The sequence below is a fragment of the Lampetra fluviatilis genome, chromosome 20, assembly GCF_964198595.1.
Source record: "Lampetra fluviatilis chromosome 20, kcLamFluv1.1, whole genome shotgun sequence".
NCBI classification, from domain to species: domain Eukaryota; kingdom Metazoa; phylum Chordata; class Hyperoartia; order Petromyzontiformes; family Petromyzontidae; genus Lampetra; species Lampetra fluviatilis.
This window is the reverse complement of record NC_136294.1, coordinates 1,709,714-1,731,771: the sequence shown is the minus strand read 5'-3', so window position 1 is coordinate 1,731,771 and position 22,058 is coordinate 1,709,714. Positions and strand designations below refer to the sequence as shown.

The 22,058-nt window shown below is 54.5% G+C and overlaps 1 protein-coding gene across 15 annotated transcripts in view; it reads right to left on the bottom strand.

Moving 5' to 3' along the window:
* The window catches only part of LOC144937827 (formin-binding protein 1-like), a 70,115-nt gene that overhangs the window by 7,112 nt on the left and 40,945 nt on the right, over positions 1-22,058 (bottom strand). For 3 of the 15 annotated variants that reach the window (XM_078865317.1, XM_078865330.1, XM_078865329.1), the window contains 8 exons: positions 17,391-17,579; positions 12,959-12,973; positions 11,727-11,750; positions 11,188-11,297; positions 10,794-10,926; positions 9,319-9,449; positions 2,720-2,949; positions 1,426-1,608 (listed from right to left, as the gene is read on the bottom strand). In XM_078865317.1, coding sequence (XP_078721443.1) covers positions 1,426-1,608; positions 2,720-2,949; positions 9,319-9,449; positions 10,794-10,926; positions 11,188-11,297; positions 11,727-11,750; positions 12,959-12,973; positions 17,391-17,579 — 1,015 coding nt within the window. Of the gene's footprint in view, positions 1-1,425; positions 1,609-2,719; positions 2,950-9,318; positions 9,450-10,793; positions 10,927-11,187; positions 11,298-11,726; positions 11,751-12,958; positions 12,974-16,186; positions 16,313-17,390; positions 17,580-22,058 lie in introns of all 15 variants that reach the window. The other 12 variants (XM_078865331.1, XM_078865318.1, XM_078865319.1 and 9 more) reach the window with 12 other exon arrangements.

Here is a 22,058-nt window from a genome sequence, read left to right as displayed (position 1 = left end):
CATCATTTTTTGTGGGGGAGGTTGGAAAAATTCAGGAGAATGTCGCTTTCATATTTCCACAACTGCAATCGTCGACTCAAACGAGTCGGCTCTCTAAGCCCTTCTTGAACATGGTTTTGATTCGTGTTTGACGTGCTAGACAGGAGGATGGATAAGCTATCATAAGATGAATAAACTAGTCGCATAAAGAGGCTGTGTTCATAAGTAACATTCGCTTAAGACTGATTAAGGCAGAGCGGTAGACAGGATAGAAATTGGCGGGGACAGGCTGCTTGGGCTGCAATGCCAGACGTAGAGGGGACGAGGGTGAAACGACGAAGCCAGATGGAACACACCGGGAGGCCACACAGGAAGGGAGGTAGGGGGCAAAACAGAGACAAAGATCGCCCGTGTAGCCTGCACAGACTGTTGGGGCAAGTGCTGTTGGCGAGCACCTATGAAGGGCGGCACGGCACACGAGGAGGTGGGTGGGTGGCCAGCACCACGGCCTTCCCGTTTAACCCTGAAACCACTGGAGGCTAAAATGTAATAATCGACTACAATGCCAAAAGGATTAGTTCAGAAAAGTTATGCCAAAACGTGGATTATTAATTTATCTTCGGTATTTAATGAGCAGTACAAAGCCAGCGAGCGGGTACCTACCAAGGCAATACCGTACACGATCACCTATTTACATAGAGGTCAATATCGCTTTGGCTTGTGTGTCCAAGATTTGAAAAAGGTCCTTTGACGAACGTGGCTCGTTTTCAATCGGCTGAATCCCTAACAGCAACATGGCTACACGTATGTTGAACTTCTCCGACAGTTTGGTTCACGTTAAATCACCTTCACGAGAGTAATCGTGTCGCCCCTACCCGCCCCCCCCGCCCTTCCATAATGGATGGAATTTTCCTGAACTGAATCGCAAACCTGCCTCCGCCTTGCGATTAAACTATCGTGACAATAGCACCGCGAGGTTGGGGTGACAATCGAGCAGCGTGAACCAAGTCCAGAGATCGACGACCTCCGCCCCCGGAGCCGCATGCTGACGGCTCTTTAAAGACTGCTGCTCCGTGACGTCATTTATTAAGGACCACCTTCTCGTATTCACATGCATTGTGCGGCACAGGCGCGAGGCCTGTGGGGTGCCACGGTGGCGAGATGCTATCTGCCTCGCCTGGTATGCAGGAGATCGTGGGTTCCATTCCGACCGCGACGAATGTATATATTTTTGCGTGTGTCTCTCCCTGTGGTCGCGTTTAGGGTATTTGGCTGCTATACATTTCCACATGATAAGCCACTTTGTTGAGCCATCATTTGTGGCCAGGTCACTTCTGAAAAAGAGCTTCATAGCTCAGTGGGCCTTACCTGGTAAAATAAAAATAAAAGTTTTTGTTTTGTTTTAGATGTAGGTGCAGGCACGCAGCTGCACCCCGCTCGCAGCACCTGTTTTGGCGGCGGCTGCTGCTGCTGCTGCGACGGGATCGAGCGTGACCTCCAGGTAGGACGTGGGCACGTAGCCCTCCTCTCCGTTGGCCCTCCGGACCCTCGTCCACCCGTCGCCCTTGTCCTCCTCCACCAGTTGGAAGAGCTCCTCCTCCGTGATGGCGATGGTGCCCTCGCTGTTGCCTGGCAGTCGCGAGCGGAATCAGAATATCTATTTACACTGCAGGAATCTGAAGCTCTCTTTCACAGATGTCCAGAAGGGGCGGGTCAGAAAGTTACACAGGAGGCACCGGGGACGAGAAGGAGGTGGCCAAGATTGACGATGGTGGCAGCGTCTCGTGGCTCTGTTTTCCGAATGGTGGGAAACAAAACATTGCAGTTAGAATTGCCGTGACAGACCAGGTACTGGTCCTACTGTGTCAGACCAAATCCTGGTCCTGCTATTAAAGACCAGATCCTGGTCCTGCCATTAAAGACCAGATCCTGGTCTGTCAGTACAAGTAACATGCACTGATTAAAACAGTTCATCTTCAGGTGCACTGCTATTTTCCTTTTCATGAGGGTGCATGCTTGTGATTATAATGAGACACAGAAAGGGAAACACGTGGATTGGAGAACACACACAGGTATTATACATCAAATCGATTGTTGAGGACAGCAGAGGGGGCATGGGTAGGACATGTTGGGTTGGTGGATCACACACAGATGCGGTGTGAAACTCCCTTCCCGTGGGCGTCAAGGAGGTGCCCGTACTCTGGCTCTGCCCCCTTGCTCTGTTTTCCACCCACGTGTAATTGGCCGATAACGCCTTCAACGTGGAGGACCGCAGAGCTTGGGAATTTGTTGGCGCTTGTTCATTGCGCGGATGCCTTCCCGCTTGTCTGTTGATTCCTCGCACCTCTAAATCATTCTCTCTCTGCACGAGCGAGTGGAACCTGCGCGGTTGGTGGCGGCGCGTAAAAAAAAAAATCGAAATCGTTGGAAGACGATGAGTCTACACGACGGATTGGTTACTAAAGGAGAGGCACACGCCGGAGAAGAGAACATGAAACAAGAGCCAGGAGGTAGCCCGTGAGCAGCCTCATCTCGCCAAGATGAGTGGCGGGCGGCTGCAAAGGAGGGAACACTGGAAAGTGTTCTGGGAATAGCAGGGCCACGGACCTGACTGGGACGTCCAACGCCAAGCAGCGCACCGGTGCGGAAACCATCTCGGTTGAGAGACTCAAGCGAAGGGCACGGACGCAGGGAAATGGAGCGACACCGCAAGGGGACTCGATGAAGGACCCATCCTCACCGTCGAAGGGGTACAGCGCCTTGCATCGTCCGAGCACGGGCAGCGGCTCCTCGTCCTCAAAGTCGTCGTCGTCAAAGTCCCCGCCGGAGTCCACCTGCGCCGCCGTCGTGGCGGTGGTGCCGCCGCCGCCGCCGTGGGCCACCGGCGCCGCCGGGTCGGGCTGGCGCGGCGCGGGGGGCGCCGGCGTGCCCTCCGGGGGGGCCTCCTCCGTGTAGCTGCCGTCCGGACTGCTCGTGTGGGGAGGGGGCCCAAGAGCGGACACTATAGCACAGCGGCGACGGCGGCGCAACCACAGCGCGGCACAACCAGAGCGCGGCGCTCGGTGAGAAAGATGGCGCTCGCTGCTGCGCCGCCTATGCTGCTGTGTGTGCTGCTGTGTGGGCTGTGTGTGCTGCTATCTGGTGAGGAGCGGTGGTTTGGCGGTTAGCGCAACGCTGCGCTAGGAACCCGGTGACCCTGGTTTGATTCCCGCTCACGACCAACACCGGTGACGATTATCTGAACCGGTCCTGGGCGTCCCTTAAGTCGACTCAGCCTAAAATTAGTACCCTGTACGATGTGTAAACATCGCTACTGGGGAGACAAAGGCGGCCAGGCGCGGTGCTGGCCACCCACCGCCACGTGTGCCACAGTGCTGGCCTTCATCGATGCTACTCGTTAACAGCACTTTGCCCAACACTCTGTGAAGGCTATACGGGAGATCTTTGTCTTTGCCGAGAAGAGGCTGTGAGTAGGGGGAGGGTGACACTGGGTCGTGGTGGCCAGCGGTCACAAATAGATTTACCCCCCGCCGCTCCCCTCCCTCCCATTGCGTGCGACTAGACGCATTATTGTTGCGACTACGTGATAATGTCACATTTAGGCAGAGAAGGCATTTTTATTTTTTTAAACACGACAAACGTGGAAACGTTGCGTGAAATCCCACGCGCTCACACGGGCGCGATGACACTCACCACTGCCGTCTCCTGGCCACACGCCGACACCAACACCTGGCGAGCCCTGGTGGCCACCCATCCTAGCACCATAACCAGGCCCAAACCCCTGCTGATCATCATCCGCGTTACGATGAGATCGGGCGCGTGCAGGGGAGGTTTACGTGTAGGCCCGTAGATGGCCACCAGAGGGCAGATGCAGACAAAGTGGACGAAAGCGCGAGACGTGCCAAATCGAGGCAACGAATAAAGAAGTGTGGCCTGAACCGCGCCACCAATCCCAGTCACGTATCTATCCATCTGTCCAGGAAAGCCACAACGAGTATCAGGAATGCTTTTTGAGGAGGGCCCTGAACTGGAATGTTTGGCCAATTCCATGTGAACGAGTGATCTGACTTCGTGTGCGGAGCGGTGGTGCAGCGGTTAGCGCTACGTTGCGCTACGAACCTGGCAACCCGCGTTCAATTCCCGCTCACGACCAACACCCAGTGACGATTATCTGAACTGGTCCTGGGCCTCCCCTAGGTCGACTCGGCTTCAAATGAGTACTTGGTGCGATGTGTAAACATCTCCACTAGGGAGACAAAGGCGGCCGGGCGTGGTGTTACCCACTCCCTCGTGTGCCGTGCCGGCCTTTATAGGTGCTCGCTAACAGCACTTGCCCCCTACAGTCCATTAAGGCTATACGGGGGATCTTTGGTTGTTTACTTCGTGTGGGAATTCGAGAGAAAAACGCCCCCTGGGGACGCACTTAAAGGGCCCCACGTGGAGACTTCCCGCTTGCTGTGCCGCTGTCACCAGGGCCACCACCTCGCGCAGCCCCGTTTGGTTTGGACGTCGCCCGAATCTCTACGTGGCCCACGAAACGCCCCTGGGTCTCAGGCGTGCTGCTGCGCCATGCACGCCCACACGAAGGGCGTCAGCCTTTGTGTTATTTATTTTCATGAAAGCTGCCCACCCATATTCAACCAAGTGCGTACAACAACGACGGCATCCCCAGCAGCAGGAGGCACACGCATGCAAGTACTGTACAGAGGACAACGCAGACAAAGGTCCCCCGTATAGCCTGCACATACTGTTGGGGCAAGTGCTGTTAGGGGGCACACGCCACTACTGCCACCCACACTTTTCCCCGCCAGGATTCCACAGTAACAAAGCCTTTTGAACGCATATTGTAGGATAAGAGAGAGGGAGGCAATAAAACATGTAAAACAGCATTCCTCGACGTGATTCAGACCAATAAAACTCACGCTTCGTCTACACCTACACGTAGGATGGCTTGTGTACACATTGCAACAGCCCCAATGTCAATCCACTGCTGGACAAGAGCCTTCGCAGGCGTGTCGCTGACCATACTTCACCGCGCTCGTCAGCGCGGTTTGGCAGAAGTTAGCGGAGGGCAGCACCGACTTAAGGCGTCACTTGGCACCGATGTGATTATCGGTGAGCGTGAATCGAACATCAAGGTGGCCACGTTCATAGTGCAGTGCGTGCGTCGCTGCACCACCGCTCCACCGCGGACAATTCAACAGCAGCGGAAAAATGTTGAGATTAACATCCGAGTCCACGTGGGACACAGCAGCATCTGAAGATGGCGTACGGCAACGGTGGGCATGCGATTACTTTAGACGGAGATGCAGTCAGTCACAGACAGAGGAGTTAAGCCTTAAACCTTACACAGAGACAAAGGTTCCCCTTCAAAAACTGGTGGGAGCAAGTTCTGTTAACCCGATCACCGATGACGGCTGGAATGGCACACGAGGGGGTGATGTAGGCAATGCCACGCCCAGCTGCCTTCGTCTCCCCAGTGGGGATGTTTACACACCGCACCAGGTACTCATTTAAGGCTGAGTCGACCTAGGGGAGCTCCCGTCATCGACGTTAGCCGCAGCCGGGAGTGGGACTCGGGTCGCCGGGTTCGTCGTGCGGAGCGGTTCTCTTCCCTCTCACTAAGCCTCACACACGTGCACAGTACACAGACAAAGAACCCCCTTACAGCCTTAACAGACTGTTGGGGCAAGTGCTGTGAGCGAGTAGCACCTATGAAGGCCGGCACGGCACACGAGGCAATGGGTGGCCAGCACCATGCTCGGCCACAGTCATCTCCCCCAGTGGCGATGACCACACACCGCACCAGCTACTTATCTAAGGCTGAGTCGATCTAGGGGAGGCCCAGGACCGGTTCAGATAATCCTCACTGGTGTTGGCCGTGAGCGGGAATCGCTGGGTTCTTAGCACTACACTACCGCTCTACACACGCACCGCAGGCACACAAGCCAAAGATGCCCCGTATAGCCTGTAACACTGTTGGGACAAGTGCCGTTAGCGAGTAGCAGCTATGAAGGCCGGCACCGCACACGAGGCGGTGGGTGGCCAGCACTACGCTTGGACGCCTTCGTCTCCCTTAGAGGCGATGTTTACACTCCACACCAGCTACTCATTAAAGGCTGAGACGACCTAGGGGATACCCAGGACCGGTTCCGATAAGAATCATTGCTGGTGTTGGCCGTGAGCGGGAATCGCCGGGTTCTCAGCGCTGCACTACCGCACGACAAACACGCACACACACAGGCACACGGTAACTTACACACACACACCCTGTGATGAAACCACAGCATTGCTGACTCCATGAGTCAATGGCACAAACACATCCTGTCCCACCTGCCTACAAACACATCGGCATTCGCCGCATGAGGCTGGGCAACTGTGGGTATCCAGGCCCCCCCCCCACCTGAGATAAATCCCGTGACTAAATCACCCGGAATCCACCCCATCGACTCAGATCTCAGAATACTAAGCAGGAGGTTGAGCCCGGGCAGAATCAGAGAATCAAAATGTTCATTTGTCCTGGAGAAATCCGATGACCCAGGAAGCTCTTTTTCACAGATGTCCAGCACAGGCGGTATAGTACTTGGTTGTTCAACTCTAGATGACCACATTTCCCCGAGTTATATAGCGAGATGCGGTCACATTCATACGATTTATAACTCCCAATTGCATTGCACTGCACTCGTGCAGACCCTGCAATATTGAGATCGGACGGTCAGCATTTACCGACACAGCCGCTGACCTCGTCCACACCACTCACGCTGAGCAAGCACAGCCGCTGCTGCTGTCGCTGCTGCTGCTGCTGCTGCGATTAACAATCATCGAGCAAGCCCCGGGAAACACTTAGGGGCCGGTGATTGCCGGGCACGGTGCAGAGGGGAGTGTAACCAGCGCGGTGAATTTGCCGTCGTAAGACAACGCCGTCTCTGTTCGCCGCCTCGCGCCTCTCTCCCTGTCGCTCTCGAGCAGCGGGGCGGGAGCAGCCCCCCCCCCCACCGCCCCCCCCGGGGCAATGGGCAGAATATGAGAGGCACGCGGAGCTGAAGGCCGGATCGCTTTCCCGCTTTCTCTTTCAACAACGGCACCATCGCGAGACCTCGGGTGAGCCACCGCTCGCGAGCCCGCCTCCTCCCTGCCAGTCCCACCATGCTCGGCGGACCATGCTCCACGGCTACGGTCAGGACTCGGCCGTTGATTAAAAAGCAAAGAGACAGGAAATACCAAGGCACCGCATCGCAGTGACCTTTGACCCCCCCACCACTCTCCCCACACTCCGCCACCCTCCGAGCGACACACCCCCTGTTTATCAGGCTCTTTCTTTCCGGAACGGGCAACAGTTTAAAGTGAATCTCGTGTTCAAAATGTCACAACTACAGGGCCGGCAAGCTGCCTCTGGCAACAATTTAACGTGCCCCGGAGCAAACGACATACGGCCAACGGAAATAAATCGGTGTCAGGGTTCAGGAGGAGCGTTGCTTTGAGGCCTAGCAGGAGGAATCGGTCCGCCAACTCTCGGCTCAGCCACTTACATCTCTAATCCCATCTCCTCAAGAACCACACGGACGGACGGGAAGGTGGAGGTGGTGATGGTGATCCATGAGTTTTTTTTTTGGGTTAGATCGTGTAAATATGTGTCGTTAAACCCGCCACCACCTGACGCAGCCAATTAGTAAGGTTTGTCGCGTCAAAAAAACCGTGCCAATTAGTTACTACTGCAGCACACCGCTCGCAAAAGCACACGCGCTCAACTGGTGATATTTGAAAGTGGGTGAGAGAAGGGACGTCGGGGCGATATTATTTCAAACTGGTTTGGCCCGCGGACTAGCCAGCCTCACTGGGCTCCCGATAACCCTGCTTATGAAGTACATCTATTCGCACGAATAGAGAGCTTTTAGCTATTTATTTGATTGAGGGTTTTTCTTGTCGATGCAAAGATTTCTGCGGACCACCCAGCTCCCCACCCCCCCACCGCTGGGTGACAAAAGACATTCACTTTGCTCTAAATACCACGAATACTAAATTATGAATATTACCGGAACATATATATATACACATTATTTAATACGGCTAGAAGTTTTATTTATTTTTTGTTAGCGGGGGCATTTAGATCTTAGGGGTTCGGGTAGTTTAATCACGGTAGTTTACCAAACTTAATTGTTTTAATTAAATATCACGAGTAAAATATTAATTTACGTCCGAAACAAAAGGTGTGACCTTTGTCATTTCTGTCCGGGTCAACCTGAGCTTGCACCACAGCCACCGCGGGCCACCTGGAGGAAAGTCGCAGACCACCTTCTGAGAACCACTGGCAGAGGTCGAAGGTGCGACTAGTAAATGTGATTGCAGTCAGGTTCCCCCCGGGGCATTGCCAGAACACTGAGATAAATCACCGATTGAAATGCTGACTATCAACGGGGAGGGGGGGCGAGGGTTTCACACACAGGCGGTGAGCCGTGTGTACGTTAGGTCGAGGTGGCTCAAAGCCACTTCCTATTTCCGTGGAAAATTAATCTACGTGAAGCAGAGCTGCCAGCTTCCACCCAGGCTGCAGAGCGAGTGCGATAACCTGCGTCAGCGCACATTTCACACGTGATAAAAAACATACTCTAGCAAACGCCTGCGTTTTAATGTGTTTGTATCATTGCTATGGACGCTCTGTGAGACGTAGCGCTTTAGCCAAGTCACGGGCGGAGGAAGAGGTAGATAGCATCTAGCCTGCCACTTACTCGCCACCACACCACCCCACCGACTCACCACACCATCTGCTCACCATGCCACCTACTCACCACTAAACTCAGTCACCCTGCAACCTACTCACCACTTCCACCTACTCACCGTCTATTGTGCCCATAATTCAACAAATGACAAACGAAGGATGGGATGGAGCGTTTTACCCAACTCAAGAGGTGAAGTGATCTACCCGCTGAAACAAGTGCGGGCCACTGCTTACATCCTGTTTACAGTCCTCAACCAGTCGTGGAACTTCCTCATTCCTACGGTGGGAGCGAGAAATTCCAAAATAATAAAACCTGACTTTGCACAGAGGGGTACTTGCTGTATAGACACCAAGGGATGAAGTCACGCGATTGTGGTGGCCGGGTGAGTAGGTGGCCGGATGGCTGGGTGAGTAGGTGGCTGGGTGAGTAGGTGGCACAGTGAGTAGGTGGCTGAGTGAGTAGGTAGCTGGGTGAGTACTTGGCCGGGTGGTTGGATGATGAAGTGGCTGGGTAAGCAGGTGGGCGGGTGAGTACGTGGCTGGTTGAGTAGGTGGCTGGGTGAGTAGGTGGCCGGGTGAGTAGGTGGCCGGGTGAGTAGGTGGCCGGGCTAGATGCTATCTACCTCTCTCTGTCCTGCGAGCCGTTGTTGACGACGTTGTTCACCACGATGCTGCTGCGATCGTACGCCGCGCTGTTCCGCTTGGGACCGTCGACGCGCGCAGGCATGCGTCCCTCGGCATCCGCCAGCCAGTTCTGATGGACGGAACGGAACGGAACAAGCGGACAAAGCGGTCAGGCCGTACGCCACGCAAGGCTGCGCACGCAGCTGCTGCTAGAGCGCGACCCGCAATTTCAATCACCGGGGCACGCGCCGTGCCCAACTCGCGTGGCATCTGCGATCGGAATTTAAGACCTCAGAGTGAATGTTAGAGGTGTCCGGGTGTTACTGGGGGTCTCGGCGCCGAGGTTCACGGGTTTGAATAGGGGGTTTTGTTGGCCCGTGATTAAAATGGCTGTGAGTTGATGGTCGTAGACTCCAGCAACGGCGACAAAAGAACGGCCGAGGCTCGCAAAAAGCCTAGCGAATAACCAGAATCTTGTGCGCGAAATACGAGTCGATGATGTTTTTTACTGTCAAATGATAAAACAAGTGCACAATTAGTGCCGTTCTGAGCTTTAAACACAGCCGTGATTTTGGCGGTTTGCAAGCGTGCATGCGAAGGTGGTTTGTAATTCTATGGGGGGATAAAAACTCAATTAACTATGTTGGTAAAACTTTCTATTCGTGTGAATGGATGTACTGTCTTTATAACCAGAGTTATAGGGAGCCCAATGAGTGTGACCTATATCGTCACACCTCGGAGGCTAAGCAGGCGTTGAGCCTGGTTAGTACTTAGATGTGAGGCTGCCTGGGTGAGCCAGGTATTGTAGGTTGAGAGTGGTCATCTTCACTCTACCAAACACTCATCAAGGGAATTGCTCAAAATGTCCCAATGTCGTAGGAACCTCCTGAAGAGCAGCCTTGATCCTCGGCGTGGATTTCCTGGCTAAATAAAAAGGCCTTATCGCGTGAAGGGAGGACCAGGGGAACGTTTACATATAATTCTTACCAAAAAGACAGCTTGCTAAAATAAATAACAAAAACCCTTGGCATGTTTGAAGAATTTTCCCTTTCAAATGTTTGTACACAACTGCCCGCACGCATGTCAGCACGAGCGCCAATGGTTTGCGCTAAAAACGGACTGCGAGCAAATCACCGATCGTGCAGATATTAGCCAATCAAAAAAAGGGGGCGTTTCACACGGCCCTGTACTTGCCAATGGGATTACTCGATCCATGGATCGCTCGCCGACGTATCGACGCAATGATTAACCCTCGTTGAATCGATCCTCTAATGAGCCTGTCGGATCGACTGCGAGCTGAATTGATACAATCGACAAGCCCCATCCAGGTTTCACAAGACGATATATGGGCAGGGACATGCCCCTAAGGACAACACCATGCCTACTTCCTTCCATATATGGGCAGATCGCCGATCGGTGATTTTGTCGGATGAACCGATTTTATTGTCTTCACAGCGCCACAGCCGGTGCTGACCTCAAACTTCTGAGCTTCCTGCTGGAGCTTGTCGATCTTGTGCGCCGTCTCGGACAGCTTGGGCTCCAGGCTGGTGGAGTCTCCCATCTGCGGGTTCTTGAGGTAGACGTCCTTCATCTTGAGCAGCGCCTCTCTGCGAGACAGATCGGGGCACCGCGTCAACACAAGGGGGGCGGGGGGGGGCACGCACACACGCACGACGGTTGCGCTACATCGATGTTGAGGCTGTTTAACCGGGCGAAAATGACTCGAGAGGCCAGGATGGAGTCTCGTTTGCGAGCGAGCGTGACCTGGCGGCACGAAGACTGCCAGTAGGGAGGGGGGCGATGATTGCGTTGTCACGGAAGACGACGGACGAGGCCGTCTGTCCCGAATCCTCTGGACGCGTCGTTACCTCTGGTCGACCTCCTTCTTGATTTCGCCGTTCAGGTCGTCGATCTTCTGCTGTAGCTTCTTCCTCCGCTGCTCGGGCGGCAAGTGACTCAAGTCCTCGGCTGGGACGCCCTGAGTTGGGACGTGGGAAACACGGACGGCGACAAGGTTAAACTGTAAATAAATGTATAATTACGTAACCCCGAGCGTGTGCGCAAGCGCGGCACTCGAAACTGTTAGAGCAATCAGATGTGTAAGTGACGACAGAAGCCCATCATAAGGGAATAATAATTAAAATAATATCACGCGACTCAAACTCCACGACTGCACGTTAACCAGGACTACGCGGCCATGAGAAGCCACTTTATTCTCGACTGGACGGCGTTCGGCAGAGGGGAGGGAAGACTTTGTGAGCTGTGCTCCTACCACGAGCAAACTACGTAACAATGATTTAAACGATATCATAATCCGAGAGCGCACTACACTCTCACCGCTGAACCGAATGAATGAATCGCGAGCATTACGGAGCCTGACGCCGCCGTCGCTTGTGAGCGTGCCTACCTTTGGGACACATCCTGGAGAAGACTTGTCGCCGGGAATAAGAGATATTATTTCGCTCTTTTTTTATGTACACATTTCAAGAAAACGAGTTTTCTCTGCATTCAAGCGTGTGATGACGTCACGTTTTTTTCTAGCACTACCGCCGTTACTCTGCGCATGGGGTGCCGTGCGTTGGAAGTACGCTGCCGATGGACTTAGGGGGCGGGCGGGGGTGAGGGGAGGCGGTCCGGTTAGTCGTTGGCACACGGGTGAAGAAGAAGCCTGGTTCGCGGATGAATGAGGAAGCGCACACACAGGCATCTCGCTATCGGCGTTAGCGAGGATGAGGGTGCGGAAAAACTCTACGTTACCCGAGGAACCCGGAGAGCCATGCAGTTTCATCTGAGCATGGGGTGGGGAGGGAAGAGGCTCAAACGGCCCGGATTCAAACTGCAACAGCCCCGACGCACTACGGGGGATGTCACAGCACTGAGCGTCTCAACGCGAACATTCCAATTCGACCGGCGCAGTGGCCAGCGCACCGCGTCGTGAACCCCGTGACCTCGGTTTGCCTCCGACCAAATCGGCCGGGATGCGCCCGAGCTCGTCCGACCTGGGCAAGGAGGGCTTGAGCCTGGAGATTAGGTGACCGTGCGCAACAGCCAAGTACGGTAGTCAGCGTTGTGGGCAGTAGAGGGCAATTCAGCAAAATCCACTGTTGTTCTGTACTCCCACAGCGTGGCGAAGTATGGTCCAATACAAATCCTTGCTGCCTGCACGGTGTGGGGAGGCCTTCATCCATCAGTGGACAGTCGAATGGGCTGCACGTGTTCGAGTTCAAATGACGGTCACCAGTAGCGAGCGGGATCCAAAACCGTCCTGAGAACATTGCTGACCACTGCGTCTGCACCAGCCGGCACTGACCGGCGCGGTGAAAAAGTACGGCAAAACAACTCCCGTGAGCGACACGGCATGGGGAGGGAGGCCTTCATCCGGGCAGCGGATCGTCAAAAGGGCTTCACCGAAACTACATTTCTGTCGTTACAACGTCCTTTAAATAAACGTAAAAAAAGGGGCATCGGGACTCCGCGACAGCACCCCGGGACCGCTGCACGATCCACGAGCGGACTGGGGGGGGGCGCCCGGTTTTTAAGACGGATCGTTGGGACTTCGCGCGGTGACATCCCCACGGACCACAGCAATGCAAGGGTTACACGCAGAGCGCAGAGCACACCACAAAGGGGCCTTCTTACCAGCTTCATTGAAAGCTTTGCGTTTCAAGGAACAAAAACAAAGACATGTAAAACAAAAATACAGAAGGGTTGGGGGCAGGGGGGGGGGGTACAGGAGGCAAAATAAATTCGCTTTCATTTCTAAAACTAGCATCATCGTCGTTGTCGTCATCATCATCATCACCAAACAATCATCGCCCTCACTTGATACCACATGCAGTGCATTTCGAGGTGCCCTGCGGCAGTCGAGCGAAGGGGAACCCCCCCCCCCGTGGGCAGCTGTCCCTGCGAGGCACAAGATGAACGTAGCCCCGGCCTGCAAGTGGACGCTCGGCTGCCAGTAGACGGGGGTGTTTGATGAATCGCTCGAACTGCGAACGATTCATCAAACCGTCGCAGGCTCTGCGCACAGCCGAGATGCAAAGAGGGCTGAGTTAAGGGGAAGTCCACGTTATGACAAATTGTGCCGTTGCTTCACACACACATGATGCTTGGCAATGTGACTCACCTGGGTTTCACCGCAGGATGTAAGCACAAATGTTTTTTTTTTAAATATATATGCGGCGCTGCATAAGGAAACATGCTGATGGCGTTTTTCCTCTCTCTCCATATATCATGAAGGCGCCTTTACACACCCTTGAGCCGCATGCAACCATCGCGCGCGCGCGCACACAACGGTTAAAATGAAATGGCCCCTTGTCCGTGCTGATGGGCACCATCGGCAGATCCTATTATCCGCATAAACTCCTCTGATATCGGTGCGACCGCCCGCCGGATAAACGCGGCTCGTGGAATTTAACAGCCGCAAGACTCGGTTAATCCGCTGAAAGAAATGTGGATACGCGGCTTCCTACGTGACGATAAACGCGGACAATAGGATGGATTTGCCACGCGACTCCTCCTCTCATCCGCGGGGGAAAAAGCGCGGACGATTGGAATCGTAGCCGCCGACCGCCGGCGGTGCACGTTGATGAGAGCGATGTCCCCGCTGATCCCACAAGCAATGGGAGCCGTCCCATGGCAGCCATACACGGTTCACTCATCCGACCGTGCAGCCACAGCCTCGACCATCCCAATTCGACGTGTCTTTTGACGGGAATGCGACTTTCACCCGACGTTGAGTGAATCCGCGCCCCGCGTCTCCCGTCAACAACAACAACGACGACGACAGCGGCGGCGGTGGCGCAGCAAAGTGGCCAACGCGGCGTCGTCGTTGTGCTCCGACATTTTCGGCAAGACGCGAATCTGGGCCAAAGTTTCTGGCGCGGGAACAAGGAAATTGGTTCCTGCCCCTGAAACGAATACATACAACCACCAATTGCACCCCCCTCCCCGCCCCAAAAACATTTTACAATTACAGCTCTTATCTTGTAGATACTTTCCACCTGTGGTGCGTGCTTTCCGAGCTGCCCGACAAACGTTTGAAGGTTCGTCAAGGAAAAAAAAAAGACTTTTAAAGTGACTTTCAGAAGTCTGGTATAGCAGTGTGACGTCACTGCAGCGAAGCACGTAGTGGTGACGTCACAAACTTTAAAGTCTTCGATTGTCATTCACGAAGCGCCAAGCGTTTAACGGAGAGCTCGGTGGGAGGAGGGGACGCACGCAGCCCCGTGTATGGATAAAAGGTCAGAGAGGGGCGGCTGTCGCCTTTGGGGTGCGTTCCACGACCGCTCACCGTGGCCACTGGCACCTCTAAGGGGTTTCCGTGCCACGGTTCCGTCCGGATGTGAAAACGCAACGAAAACGAGGTGAGCGGTCAGCGCCGGTAAAACCGAGCACACGTTTCTCCATAACGAATGCACACCGTTAATGATGGTGGTGAGGTCACTTTTGAAGTTGTACACGCTGGAGATTTTATTAAATAATCTGTTAACGTTCACACAACTGTTTCCTAATTGTGTGTTCGGTGTCGCGTCACGAGGAAAGGAATCCATTCCGAACGCTCGCTGGGCAGTGCAACCTCTTGGATCCCTTACAAGTGACCTGGGTCCACACGCAGCAGAGGGCAGCAATTTCCCACCAGCTCTGCCATGGGAGCGGAGCGCGTTTGTCGCGTGACAGTCAAACCGTTGTTTGAAAAATCAGAGCAAGAATTTAGGCAAATTAAGATCAAAACCATATTTAAAAGTGATGGGGTTTTTGTTTTTTGTGTGTGACATCAGTGGTGACCGGGGGCTGGGACCATCGACTCGCTACACTGAGCGGCGGTGACATCGCACCGGTGGCAGCGAGTTCGCCGCTTGCTTACGGAGGTTCACGGTTTCAATCCAGCCGGCCACCCCGATTAATACTGCGGGTGTGTGTGTGCATGAAACTGTAAAAAAATGACGCGCCGTCTGTTTCACGGTGGACGTGAAGTCATTTGCACGAGGAGGTGGTCATTGCGTGTTGGCGTCGCGCTCCAAAATGTGTCAAGTTTTAAAAATTTAACCCTGCCAATTACTCAATTGGAATATAAACTGTAATCACCGCCCAGTACTCAGAAAACTTGGCAGGACCCTTTTTGAAAGAGAGTCATGTTGGATAGACAAGTGTAGTAATAATAATATGACTTGAAAACCCGCTTTAATCACAGGCCACGGCCTAGCCTTGAAGCCTGAAGCTCAGCGGTACCAGCTCAGCGCTCAGACCTCCCACCCAGCCAGTCACCTCCTTATGCTTACGATTATTTTATTTTTATTTTCCCATCGGTTTCCCCGGATGTTTGCCGGACACCGGCGAAGGCTGCAACTGTGGAAGGCGAGAGAGTGAGAGAGAGAGCCTCCGTCACGTCTGCCCGCGCCGACGACGCGTCACCAACCACGTTACCGACACGGCCGCCCAACCGCGTCAGTAACGGGCGGCATTTACGGACGCGGGGAGCCGTGCCGCGAAACCGGCTGAGCGCGGCATCGCGCGCGGTGGACAAACGAGAACCCCCCGCGACTGTTCGCATCGTGGCGACGGCACGGCGGAGAGGGCCGGGCGGTGCGCGAGCGGTGACGCTCGCGGGACACTGGAGGGGAACGTCGTTAATTCGACCCATCAGATTCTCCTTTTAATCAAAGCGTGCACCACCGGGAGTGCGGCGATCGGACCAACTGCGGCGCCACCGCTCGCCACGTGCCCTCCCCCTCTCTAGTTCTCGTCCGTGGTGTCGCGACACGGATGCGTGCGTAAGCGGCCGAGAATGGGCGCGGGCGTCCAGATTGTCGGCGTGGGACGGTCACGGGAGGGTGCCGCCTGACCAACCGACCGCCCCTCACTTACGAGGTACCGGCGCGCTTCTCGTGCGTGCGTCGGCCTGCCTAGGGCGGCCACCAGCGCCTCTGGGTGGCGGCGCTTAGCGGGCGCCGCCGGCGCGCCCACGCCGTCGCTACGGGGCCGTCCGCCTGGCTGAGCCGCCCCCCGCCGGCCAGCCCCGTGTAGCCGACGTCATCGTCATCGTGGTGGTGTCCGGGGGGGTGACGGGCGCGGAGAGAGGTAGGACGGGCGGTGGGGGAAGGGGGCGGCACACAGAGAAGGGGGGGCACTGACTTCACTCGACGGGCGCGACCGATTGGGAGTACTCAGCGCCGGCAGGACGGAGAGCGGCGGACGAGAAACACGGCGAGTTTAAAGGAAGACTCGACTCGAGAGGCGTGCGGATTGTACTCTGTGGATAAGCGCCAAGGCTGGGCGCCACGGGCTGTTACGACAATAAAGTTCTTCGACGAGACTTTAACACGACGGCGAATTAAAAAAGGAACCTTCGCACCAAATCACCCGAGCTGGCCCTCTGAATCTAAGCAGCCTTAAGTCTCGATAGTGCTCGCGAGGGTGAGCGCCGCGCCATAACAAGTTTTCTAAGCCACTGGGCTACGCGTTGAGCGACACGGGCCAGTGCAGTAATGGCCGCCGTTGTGCTGGGCTTCCCCGTGCGCTCACGTCCGTGCTCCCCGCCTTCACCAACCCGCGCTGACCAGGGTGGTGAAGTACGGCTAAATATCCCCTCCGCGACCCGCAAAGGGCCGTGCGTGAACTTGGGACAGGAGGCCGCCAAGGGCAGGTCTTGGGCCAAGACTCTGAACGGTCACGTGGGGCGGAGCGTCGGGGCTCGCGCTTGATTGACAGCTCGGCCTCTGCGGGTACCTTCAAAACAAGTCCCCTCCCACCCCACCCCCCTGTTTGTGTGCAGTATTGAGGATCGCAATCTTCCTTTAAAAGTCTCGCATTCTACATAACAACAAGAACAACGAAAATCATCTCGCACTCCGAGGATCAAAGGCACGGCGCGCTCGCTCCTCCCGGGACGCCGCGGCGCAATGCCGTGGCGACGACGGCCCTCGACCTTTGACCCCGAGCGCGATCGCTCGCCGGCCGCACACCGCTCCGCGCGTCCCACGTCGCCGGGGCTTCGCCCGGAGACGTTTCCGGCCCGCGACCCCCACCCCCCCTGCCCGGGTGTGCCGGCGCCGGATGAGTTTGTACTCACCCCACGTTTGAGGCTCTTGAAGGAGGGCATCATCCGGGACTTTGAGCCGCCCTGCTCGTGTGATCGATGATGGGAGGGGGATAGGGACGAGGGGGACTGGGGACCGGTTGCGTTGGGGCTGCCTGGGCCGGGGGTGCTGACCCCACCTTGGGCGCTGGCGACGTCCAGCGGGGAGAGGTGGGGGGGGGACTGGAGGGGGGATGGGGGGGGTGAGGAGTTAGGGAGAGGTGAGCGGGCGACGGGACGGGCGAAGGAAGTGAGTAAGGACTCGGACGTGGTGACGAAACAGGCAGGGGTGGGGTGGGGGGTGGACGGGGGTGGAAAGAAACACGGGGGAGGTGGAACGCACAGAAAAGTGGAAACAAAGAGAGAGAAAACACGCAGGTGAAAGGGAACGAAAGCACACAAAGCACCACAGAGAGTGCAGAGAAAGTTGTAACTTAAATATAAAATTATGGTAATAGCATGCTAACGGTCGCCGTTAAAAAAGTGAACAAAAAAGTACGTATATATATGAATGAACAATGGTAAAAGCTTGGACAGACGAAACACAAAGAACACAAGCAATAAATCGGAGGCATCGTGCAAGCTCTGGACGACACGCCGACGAGGGAGAGAGGATGAGACAGCGAGGTGGGGGGGGGGTTGTGGGTAAACGATCGCGACGGGAGCCATGCGGGCGGTGCTCAATTCCTTGCTTACCAAGCCACGATCCAGAGGTAGAAATTCCACATTCCTATGGCTGGAGCATGTCCCAGCACAGGACTATCACTGCTTGGTCCTGAGATATACTCCCTCTCCCCCCCTCCCCCTAATCCCATCCTACCCTCATGTAGATGCTTTTCTTTGTTTGCGATTGCATACAGCCACGATATAAATTGGACACTTTTGCCATTGTTGTTGCGTGTAATCATTGGATAAATGGAAGCGTTGATGAGAAGGTGCAAAATAAGAAAAACTTTGTAAAGTAAAACAAAAGCAAATAGGTAACGAGAAACAAAGACTGTTGCGGAACGCGGTATTGGGTGGAAGGGCCTGGCCGGGGGTAACACAGTGTAACCATGCACAATAGCTGTGGCCATTCACCTGTAACCATAACTCTATAGCCCGCCCTGTCTGCATTTGGATTTTCAAATGTCCAGAGCAGCTGCCACAATTTCCATCGATCCCCTCTCAAGCTACCGCCCCGTCAGCGAGCTCTCGTGAGCTGTGCGTTACAGACCGCGGGGGCTTCTTCTGCATAGCAACCGCGGCAGGAAAAACAAATAAAATCGGCGCGGCTGAAGTCCCGTCCAAAATAGGCTGTTCCGCCCCCCCCCCCTCTCAAAATAACAGTGAATTAATTAGCAAAAAAACAACCGCACAGCCTTGGAAACGGCCGAGTTTTATTCTTGGCCGAGTTTTTGGTCCCGGGAGGTCCCGTTCTGGGATTTCCTGCGACGTAAGTCTTGGCGAGAGGAGTAGGCGGCAGCGGCGGTAAAACTGACCGCTCCACACCGCGCGCAGACGGAACCTGTCGCTACCCGCCGCGGGGGTACGGTGGCGTGCGGCGCGTTCACCGCGCAGGGGGGGAACGACAACACCGACAAAGTGAATTATCTTGCTGCTCACAACCGGCCCAATAGGGCGCGACTCCCATCCCACCTCCCCCCCCATATGACCACCAGATTGCAGGTACAATGCTCTCACAGCCTTGTCGAGGCGGCCAACTCAAGAGAGAGCTGAACGAAAGTGCGGCTGTAATTATTGTTTGCAGCACACCTCTGCGTGTCGTTGGTTACTTGTTTACTGCCTGTACACTTGGATGGGTTTTAGTCATCGCTCACAGCAAGTGCTGGATTTTGAATTGTATGATTGGATACCATGCGTGGGAAATCTTTTCCTTACTAAGGGCCGATGAAGACATTCAAATGCCTTAGGCGGGCAAGCACACATCAACACACCTGACCGTGATCCAAAACTAACGCATATCAGCCAAATCAATAAATGTAAATGTTGTAACCATGGCTCAAGCTTCACCGCATTCAAGCAATGCCTGCACCTGCTTCCTGCTCATTGAATTCCGCTCACTAAAACAGTCTCGCGTCGTATATCCAAAGCAGACAGAGATTGAAAACTCATTTCTTTAAAACTGCTTATTGTGTTTAGTTTGTTGTCCTTCCCCCGCACCTCCGATTAGCACGGTTGGTTACGTGCAGTGCAAAAGAAGTTCAACATACAGACATACGGCTAAGATGCTCGCAATCAGCGGCAATGCCAGACCCAAGCAAAGCAAGCACAGGCTAAGTGCACCAAATAGCCCAAGGGGCTCCGCATTCATAAAAAAAATGTTGCACCAAATATCAGCTTAAATTCAATTAATGATAATTAACATAAAAATCTAATTCATGTAACAATATTAAACTTCTCTCTGTTGCCCGCACCACCCTTCTCTCATCTCACTACATCGCTAACTCTTGTTGAAATGAAGCAGTGGGTCGTGTGGGCAGCAAGTTCCCCAGCCCGAGCCGCACAACGTCTGTCAGCGGCCCGCGCAGCCTGGATCGCTCGCTCAGCACCGGCAACGAAGCAGCAAGACCGCCGGCGAATGGACTCGGGTGCCGGAAAATCCACAACCATTGGGATTGGGGGTGTGGGAGAGGGTGGGGAGGGAGGGGGGTAGGGAGGTTGCGTAGTGCGGGAGGTGGTGGTGGAGACAGGACTGGTGGTGTCACTGGCGGCTGGGCATTTGAGTCCACGAATTTAAATGCGTCTACTGCTGGGGATGGGGAATTCAACCGCGAGGGCCGTTTGTTGTTGTTGTTGCGTGTTGTCTAATCGTTTTGGCGGCCGGACTTTCCGAGTGCGCATTTGGGAATCTGAAGTTGTCCGTGCCAGATTGGGGAGCTCGAGCGTGAGGCGTGCTCGGAGGGCGATTTTTGTTCACTGTCCAATGTTTTTTGATGGCCACGCATTTCGAGTCCACACGAGGTCTGCGAACGTAAACGCATATGCGACGGGGAATGTAAGCGACGCGGGATCTCGCGGTTTTCTAGCGCTGTTAATTTTTATTTATTAAAAAACTATTAATTTTACCACGGAAAGCCCACTGAGCTATATAGCTCTTTTTCAGAGGCGATCATAAATGATAGCTTCACAAAGTGGCATATCATGTGGAAATGTATAGTAGCCAAAAACTCTAAAAGCATGTTCGTAATGTGGACGGAATAATTTGAGGACCCCGAGAAAAATCCACACAACCACGGGGAGAACGTGCAAACCACAAATATAGAGGCTTCAGGGTTTTTGAAGAAAATAAAATCCGTGTGATCGCCAATGCCCATACGCCACTGGCTGCAGGCCTTACCTACAGCAATGGTGGAGACTTGCAAACAACTTTCAAGCGACTGAACGTGATCCAACACGCGGCTCAGACAAACGCGAAACGTACGACACCTTTACCGCACGTTGCACAACAGTTTAACGCTAAACATCCACGGAAAATATTTTGCCATGAAGCCTGGAAACTGTCACGATTCAGAACATGATTTGTGGACGGTTATACAAAGGACAAAGACAGAGATGCCCCATATAGCCTTAACAGACTGTTGGGGCAAGTGCTGCAAGCGAGCACCTATTTATACACACACACTAGAATGAATGGAGTAGTAGCACGGTGATTAGCACAATGCACTATTAATACAGCCAACCGAGTTAGATTCCCATCCAGGGCTAACATCAACTGATATGTGAACTGGTGCTGGGCCCCACACTTCACAGATCCACACCGGGGAAGTCCTACGGTCAAACAACTCCACTGGCCGGCACAGTGAAGCGACGCTTTCACCCAGCAGTGGAGTGACAAAGGAGTGTCCGTTATTATTATTATATACACAGATATGGGAATGACATTAACAGAGTGGCTTTATAGAAACACCTGAGCTCAACTTCAAGGTATTTTTTTTGTCACTGACAAAGCTTCCTCAGTGCTGTTGATGAAACAACAACGGCCGCCTTTCGTCACTCAGTGGCGATGGCGTCACCACTGCGCCTGTGCCAGGCTACGTACACTTTTAGGCCACGTGAAGCGTCGAAGGCTCGCTGGCACGAGGTCACGGGACAGACCCAGGTGCCAGGACACACACACAGACATGACCGATGCACGCATTCACAAGACAAGCGCCGCGTACTGTTTACATTGCTGCTGACTTGAAGAACACCTCCCGTGTGCGCGAGCCCTCCCTGCCACGTCCTTCTCCCCACACCTTGCGGCGGACGCCACCGTGCTCCCACTCAGGCCGACGCAACGTCACGCCAAATACCCAACGCCAACAGCGGGCCTCCGCGTCTCCCCGACGCGCTAAATGGAGCATTTGCGCGTCAGCGGGCAGCGGTGGGGGCCCTGGCTTCTCTCTTGGGACACCCGAACTTAGACGTGAGGAGGAACGAGATCATTATCGACGTGGCAACACTCGCACGCTCGCACAAAGATTCTCCCCTCCTCCCACTATAGCCATGCAAGGCTGTTGCGACAAGGACTGTTAGCAAGGACCTATAAAGGTTGGCACGGCGCTGTATAATTGGCTGACGGCACGCACGTCCGGCAACCCCTTGTACCCCCCCCCCCCCAGCGCTAATGTTCACACACCGCACCACGATACTTATTTGAGGCTGAGTAGATGTATGGGG